Genomic DNA, 8,751 nt, shown 5'->3' on the forward strand with positions numbered 1-8,751 from the left:
TTAACTTTTTACCTATGTAGAAATAAGTTCATTCGAGAACCGCAATCCTTCAGCCAACTTATCCAACAACTGTTGCAAGACCACACAGTAAACAGCCCAAATCCAACAGTTTCAGGCCTTGTTCTGGGCTTGCTTTGCTCACCTTCTCAGTGGGGAATTCTATTTATACTCAAAGAAATATTTAAGTGATCTCAATTTTTCAATACATCTTATTAAATTATTTAGAATTATAATTTATTCTCAGTACATTTTATTTATTTTTTCAAATTATCCTTTTGAGGTACATTCAAAAAAAATAAATTAAAAAATTCAAATTATTTTTGAAAAATCTTTCTTTTGTTCACTTACATACACAGAACACGACCGATGAAGGCAGCACTGGCAAAAGAGAACGGTGAAGGAGAAAGAGAGGGTGAATTTTGTGTTCGGACTTCCAGAATTGAATAATAATAACGAAAAACAAGCTAAATATTCGCTTTTATGTTAAAAAAAAAAATACAAAAATCAATAATTGTACTTTGATATTTATGGGAATACTTACTTTAAAAAGTTGTTTCAATTATTACTTCCATCCATTGTTTCATTTTGTTCAAACTTTTTTCTATTTGCAATTAACAATATAATAAAAAGTAATGATATTGATAATAATAGTAAGTTTTGATAGGATGGATTGGAGTTTAGAGTAAAAAAAAAAAAACGAAGAAGAAGAATAAGAGAAAATAATTGAAACTTAGAAAAGAAAATGAAGAAATTTGAATAAGAAGAATACATATAATTGATTAAGATGTATCATGAGAAAAAAATAATATTTTATTTAAAGATTTAATATGTATTGTCCTTATTAATAAATTCACATTAAAATATAATAGGAATTAAAAATTTAAAATTTGAGTTAAGCATACTACAATAATGTTTGGGTTCAAATAGAATGGCCCTTCTCAGATTGGAATGTTTCTTCTATTTCTTCTTCTTTTCTTTTCTTTTTTTTAATTAAGTTAGTCAAAATTTATATAAAAAATAATAATACTAATTCTATGTCATTAGTTAAAAAGTCAACTTTTTCAACCAATTTTTTTAATAAAAAAATCAAAAAATACTCAACTTTCATTACATCATCTTTTTTAGGAGCAGAGATCCTCTAGAGTAATTTTTGCTTAAAGTTTTTTAGAGTACTACATTGTGTGGTTGAGATTTACTAGCAAGTCACATCAATTTTTCTGATGTGACTTGCCAGTAAATCTCAACCAAACAATGTAACATTCTAAGAAACTTTAGGGAAATTTCACTCTAGAGGATCCTTGGTGTTTTTTTAGATTCTACAAAATAAATAAATATATAAAAGAGTCTAAAAATACTAGTAAAAAAAAACAAACCCCCAAACGATATTCACAACTTCAATTATTTGATCCTCAAATTTTCACAAGAGCCTAGCCCATCAAAGCCCAACTCATATACACTCTGCTCCTTTTCTATTCAAACAACCCCTAATTGACTAATCTGTGGAGCACATAAAAAGACCCTTACTTCACATTTCAACTGTGGGAACACACTTTCAACACATGGGCTATGTCCTTGATTGATAGGAAATTCTATTTTCACACGTCTACTTATTTTTACAAATATTTAATAAAATTTTATTTTAATAGCAGTTGTACCCTAGAATAAAATTAGTATAATGGATATTAAAACACACTCACATACATTACATATATATGCAACTAATTATTTAACCTAATAAAAATGTTTTTTTTTCTTCTCTTTATCATATATATTGTGCCAGCTTGTTTGGAGATTGTCAATTCTTGAAAAATGGATGTTTGGATTGATTAATTCTTAGGAATCTTAACGCTGTGTTTGGTTGGGAGATTTGAGAAGAGATTTGAAAAGGAAAAGAAAAAAAGCATGTGAAATTAAATAAACTATAAGTATATTTTATTTATATTTTATCTACTTTTTTCTTTTCATTTTTTCTTTTCATTTTTTCTTTTCAAATCAATTCTCATATCCCCTAACCAAACACAGAATAAGCATATATATGCTTATAATCTAGTATTGTTGATGTTTGGACTAAACACAATGATCTTGAGATGGATTGAAATATATATACATACCCTAATTCTAAACTATTGCAAGGACACTCTGGTGAAATTGTAGGTACAACAATCGGTCTTGGCAGCGAAAGAGTTCATGGTCAAACGAAGATTCTTGATGGAGGAGAAGTGCAAGTGCTGTTTAGCACACCCATTGAAGGCGGTAATCAGTTTGGGAACCCCTCTGGTAGCAAAAAAAAATTAAGGTTATTGAGAAGAAGGATGGGTAAAGGGAGTAAAGGTGTGTGAAAGGAGGATTTAGGTGTATAAAGGTATAATTGGAACATTAAGTGTGTGGAATGAGAAAAATAATCAAAAATCAAATTAATAAGTATATTCTGAGAAATGATATGTACTGAGATAAATAGATGCGTAGAAATAAAATTTTCCTTGATTAATGCATGATTCTACATAAATTCAAAAAAAAAAATAACGATCCACGACAGCACATACGACAAATTTCAAGAAACCATTTAATCAAACTGTATCGGTTTCAATTGTCGAGTAACTACTTCCTCTTCTTTTCCACACTACTACACAAATTTGAGGGGGTGTCAGCAAGTTTCAGCAATCTATACAATCTCGTCACCTTCATCATCCTGTTTTAATTAAAAATTGCTCTGTATACCGATCCATAACTAACACCAGCATAAACATTTTAGGCAGCCCGGTATCCAGCATTTTGGGCATCTACATTGCCGTTTTGGGCAGCATAAACATTTTATGCAGCTTTGATTCAAACATTCTGGGCAATTGGGTAGCTGGAACTTGATCCAACAGCACGTGTTGGCAGAATGAGACCTCTTCTGTAGACGGAGGCTCTGCTTGATCTTTCGAAGGCGGATTTCTGTTGTTATGTTCTCCATTTCTTGGATGAATCTGCAAAGATGGCGGATATAGTCCGGGTACAACTCCAAGTTGCAGTGTCCACCTCCTTTAATCCATAACGGCTCGTAAGGGTCCCTTGCCATTTTCCATAGTCCATTACCATGAAACCAGTTTACAATTTCATCTTCTGTGCCCTGCAAATGTTTGATCAAAACCCCCATATTACAATTATCCAAATGTTTGATTATCACAATTTTACAACTAGAATATTAACCAAACAAATCAACTAAACACAGATCATTAAAGCATCCAATAATGGGATCTTTTTGATTTCCCAATTTCCAGACATTTAAGCCCCAAAAGTGCCATTAACTAAAAAGTTACGACGTAGTAATGAAAATTTACAGTGAAACAAAGTAATTTAAAGTGGCAAGAGAGAAAAAGATATATCAGCATTCCTTCAATGATCAATGACCATCCCTCAAAAAAGAAAAAAAGATGCAACAAGCGTTCCAATAAAAAGCAAATATTCGCGGTAGCAAAACCAATATTTTGAGTCCTCGATTTCATTCAAAAAGCAAAAAATGCAAAGCAAATTGTCGGGGCATTCCAGCTAAGAAGTACTTACGTGTATCACTAGCACAGGGCACTTCACCTTCCGAATTTTGTTAACATTCTGCAGTAACCAGAACAATTAACAGCAGGAGATAAAGTATGCAATTATACATCACGAATACATATGGGTTGTGTTTGTATCTAGGATTTGTGGAGAGAAAAGAAAAAGAAAGGAAAAAGATATAAAAAGAAAGTGACCTAAAAGCTAAATTTTTTTCTCTTTTTTTGGTTGAGTTAAGAAACTGAGAAGCAAATGAATAAATAATATTATATATATATATATATAAAATCCATTAGCATTATCAAATGAACAGATGATAGATACCTTGAACATAAACAAAACCATCTGAGATGTGCTTCTCACCTTATAAATATCGAAGCAAAACGTGAACTTGACATGGCAGACTACACGAAGGCCAGAAAGAATAGCACTATGGAGAACTACGCCTCTCAACCTTGGCAGCTTAGCTGCTAAGTACAGCGTCGGTCCACTTCCGACTGACTGTCCATAGAGAATCAAGTCTTCCTGGCTAATTCCATATTCTGTCTCGAGACATTCGTATACTGCATCTATGTCAGCATATGTATTGGATTCACTTGGCTGAATTCCATAAACAGAAAAGTCAAGTAACCGAAGCTATCAATAGAACCAAACCCTGACCTTATAGAAAACCAGAATAAGCATTCCAATTGGTCAGGACTACCAAAAAAATAATAATAATTAAGGAAAAAAATCCCCCCATTTTTATGGCACCAAGAAACTTTTTCAAACCCAAATATCAACTCAACAGAGAAATATTACCTCTCCAGAAGAGGCTCCGTAGCCTGAGTAGTCATATCTGCATATTGAAATTGAGATGGAGACAATCAAAATGGTACTCGAGAAATTGATAGAGCAGAAGCATTATTAAAAGAAAAGTACTGAAACATATGCACACTGCACACATAGGGCTGCAAAACAAACCAGACTAGTCGATGTTGACTCATATTCGGCTCGTTAAAAACTCATCTAAGATCGGCTCATTATAAAAGCTAGCCAAGCTTGAACTCATTTTAAAAACTTAAACAAGCTGCTACTCGACATGATAAGTATTTATGCAATACAAAAAACTTACTCGAGCTCGACTCGTATTCGGTTCATTAAAAACTCGTTCAAGATTGACTCATTATGTAAAGAAATTAAGCTTGAATTGAACACGTTTAAAGCTTACTAAGTTTTCAAGTCAAGTTCAAACAATCTCCGGCTCAACTCAACTCAACTCTCTCACTCTCTCTACGTAGTTGAGCAGAAAACACATAAAAATAAAAGCTTCTTAAAACTCATTTAAATTTTGGTGCAGTACATCTAGGAAACCCAACTTAGATTCAAAAGACATACAGAAGACGGAGAATTACAATGTAATCCTCAGAGACACGAAAACTTGTTTGGTGAACTCCGTTTTGTTGTTGGTGGGGGGGGGGGATTGAAATTAACCCAATTTTAGGAATTCCAATTTTTGAAAATTATTTTTATACAAAAATGAAAACAAAACGAGGGTGTTTTCGAACTTTTCATTAGTCTTGCTTCTGCAAGTGAAAAAAACAAAACCCAAACAAGTCCAAATTTGTGTCTGAAATGATGATAGAAAAGGAAAACATGCTTATAAACAGTAACAATAATGTGAAAGTAAGAACAAAACTCACAATGCCCCAAAAGCACAACCCCAAAAGAGAGAGCACAAAAATCTCTATCTACGCAAAAACTACAGTAAAGATTCACTTTTCCAAACAAAGACAAGGAAAATGAAATACATGAAAACGGTGGAAAAAGACTGGTAATGAGAAGGGAATCCTACACCTACTTTACTTTTAGTAGTATTTGGTTTAATGAAATGGAGGGAAATGGAATAATCATCCCATCAAAATGTTCATTCTATGTTTGGTTGATTAACAAAACAAATAAAATAAAATAAAATATATACATGGTAAATAGAAACTCATGCACCAATGTAATAAAATGATTATTCTGTAATTAAGGGATAGACATTCTATTTCATCTCACTTCGATGAAATAAAGCCTAACGAACTATTTTAATGTTGGGAATGAAAATTAAAGGAAAACATTTTGAAACTCATAAAAACAAAAATAAAAGAGTCCAGCTCCTATCCACCAGACAGTGTTGGGATATGTTGGACCTGAATTTGGATCCATTTCGATAATTTAAATAATTCAATATGTAGAATTCGTAAAATATATTATTTTTATAAAAAATCATGTTAAACAGATATTGATAGACACTTAATTAGCTTGCATTTGTGTCTATGATTTATTTTTAAAATCATAATTGCCGTTAAAATAATTGTAAGCTAATCAAATAACTATCGATATCTAATCAATCTGGTTTCTATAAAAAAAAAAAAAAGTAATATATTCGATGAATTTTATACATTAAATTAAACGATTTAAATTTTCGATACGAATACAGAGGCTCTGTTTGGTATGACTTATTTCCAGCTTATTTCGGCTTTTAACTTAATTTAAGCTATCTTGATGTGTTTAGTTCAGCTTAACAATACAGCTTATAGTTTTTTGTAAGTCAAAAATCAACTTATTCTTTGAATGAGAAGGAAAAACTTAATTTATAAGTCAAAAATCAACTGATGTTCACAGTTATAAATTATAAACTGTTAAATTATAAGATATAATTATTTTTTCACAACTCTATCGAATGGATCGGGCCAACAGGAAAAGCGGTGGCCAAAAGGAAAGTAATTATCAAATTCACAGATCAAAGGGGCCAACCCATAAAAATCAATCTCAAGTTGAAACCATCACATCATTAAAATTGAAAGAACCCAAAATATTGCTGAATCATGAAAAAAATTTCATGAAAATAATAATGAAAGATTTATAATTCTCGAATTACCAAAGGGGAGTGAAAACAGGAAAAAGGAGAAAATTGCGTAGAGAGAGACCGACATACGCACAAGCCAAAATATTTGACATAGCACCACCCAATCACATAACTCTCTCTATGGGCATTTTATATAAAAAAATAAAAGATAAAAGATATTTGAGATATAAATAAAATAAAATAAAATAATTTCACAATTTACAATAGACGTTTGATTAGTTACATATTTGATGATAAAAGATTCACCTCAATTTATCAATCTAAAATATAAGTCTCTAATGTTATTCTTAAAAAATTAATTCTCAAAGCAGTTGGGAGCATACCAAGTCTAAAAACTTCTAAAAAAAATTAAAACCCAGAACTCAGAACCACAAAATTTATGAGATTGACCATACCCAAGTCTAAAATTATTTTAAAATGAAAAAATAAATTAGAAAGATGAGTAGATAGACAAATGAGAGACAAAACCCAGAAGTCAGAAGATAAACATGAAAGCTATATATATGTATGTGAGGAGATGAGAGGAAAAGAAAGACCCAATAAGATTGACTCTGAGATTGGCCTTGAGCTGAACGAAGAGGTCATAGAGCTGGCCAAGATCAGCGGCATTGCCGTGAGAGTAGAGCAGAGTGAGCCGAGCACATGGGTTTCTGAGATAGAACGCGACAATCTTGTTGCCTTTCTTGGTGTCGAGCAAAAGCACATCCAGAGAGCTTTCGTCTCCGCCGATCGGCGATGGCATAGACGCCGCCGTATAGACCGCCGTGAGCTTGCCGTCGACGCCCTTCTTCACCCCGTAAGTCGGCGGCGAAGGAGGGAAGAAAGCGAATTTGGAGGCCAGCTGAGAAATGAGACACCCCATTCGCCAAAAACCCAACAAAGGTCACCCAAAACCCAACTCATAAATGCATGTGTATGTTTATATATATATATATAGAGAGAGAGAGAGAGAAAGAGAGACAGAGAGAGAGGTGTAAAGAAGGTGAGTTTTCTAGGGTTTTGTACTCTTGATTTGTTTAGCTTGGTTTTGTCATTGGCATCAGAGAGAGAGAGAGAGAGTGGTGTTGTGTGTTGAGCGTTGGGTGGCGAGAGAGAATGGAGAAGGAGGAGTGAGAGAGTCAGGTGAGGTTGGGAATAGCAATGAATGACTTCACTGAGCGTCAGTATTGACAGTATATAGACACAGAGAGTATATGTAACAAGGTACTCTCTATACAGGACATTTTTGTTCCTATGTGAGGACTTCATCACACTTGTCTGCAGAGAGAGAAGAAGGCATTTTAATTGAGAAAATGTCTCGTAATTTAAATTTTGTGGCTTAAAAGTGATTTAAATGGCTAAAATGACGTCGTTTTGACCATTTTTATGTTGTTTTGTATTCAAAACAACGTCGTTTTGACCATTTAAACCACTTTTAAATTACAAAATTTGAACTACATAACATTGTGATTTTAATTGGGACTTCGTTTTTTAAAAAAAAAATTCAACTGGAGTGTGTTGCTGAATTACGTTTCCAAAGTTTATATCAGTGATTTAGGGATGATTTTAAAGAAGTGTATTTTTTTAATTTTTATAAAAAAAAATATGTAAAATAATAGAAAAAATGATTATAAAAATAGAAAAGAAATGTTGATAAATATTAATTGATATAATTTAAATAAGTATATATATGTAAAAAAAAAAATACACTTTTTTAAGTTAACAAAAACAAGCACTTAAACTTTTTAACATATAGAATTTTTTTTTTTTTATAAAAAATTAAGTTAATTAGACATCTATTAGTTATTTGATTATATCATATCTATGTCAACGACAAGTATAATTTATAATTAAATTATTTATACAAATGTAATCTGATAAAATAATTATTAATATTTAATTAACATACTTTTTTATCGAAATAAAACACTCGACGAACCTTACTTATTACACAATTCAAATTATCGATATAAATTTCATGATAAACCAAAAAAAGTCCAACACGATGGTCTCTCCCTTTTAGGAATAGTTTATGGTGATCTAAATAAGTGTATTTTTTTACTTTTTATGAAATATGGATTGAGTTTGAAGTGATGCGGTAGAGAGGTGATGTGACTTAAATAAGATGATGTGACTTAAATATGATAATGACTTTTTAATTTTTTAGGTTATGACAAATAAGACATTAATTGATACAAGAAAGAAATTGATCTACAAACACAAAATATTACAAAATTTTATATCTGAAAATAGTAATTGTAATATACTTTTATTTTTAAAGTAATATAACAAATTAAAGTCTCTTGTATTAATCTAAATTGTGAGAGCATTTTCAATAAATTTTT

General features: G+C 31.4%; 1 protein-coding gene across 1 annotated transcript; it reads right to left on the reverse strand.

Moving 5' to 3' along the window:
• Window positions 1-2,540: 2,540 nt before the first annotated feature.
• Window positions 2,541-7,592, reverse strand: LOC114314537 (uncharacterized). The gene is given in 6 exon segments (XM_082895869.1): window positions 2,541-2,941; window positions 2,944-3,112; window positions 3,547-3,594; window positions 3,898-4,134; window positions 4,336-4,372; window positions 6,964-7,592. Coding segments are annotated over 6 exon segments (978 nt in total). The 5' UTR covers window positions 7,290-7,592; the 3' UTR covers window positions 2,541-2,780.
• Between the last annotated feature and the right edge of the window lie 1,159 nt (window positions 7,593-8,751).

The sequence above is a fragment of the Camellia sinensis genome, chromosome 11 (assembly GCF_055761805.1).
Source record: "Camellia sinensis isolate YWXY chromosome 11, ASM5576180v1, whole genome shotgun sequence".
NCBI lineage: Eukaryota > Viridiplantae > Streptophyta > Magnoliopsida > Ericales > Theaceae > Camellia > Camellia sinensis.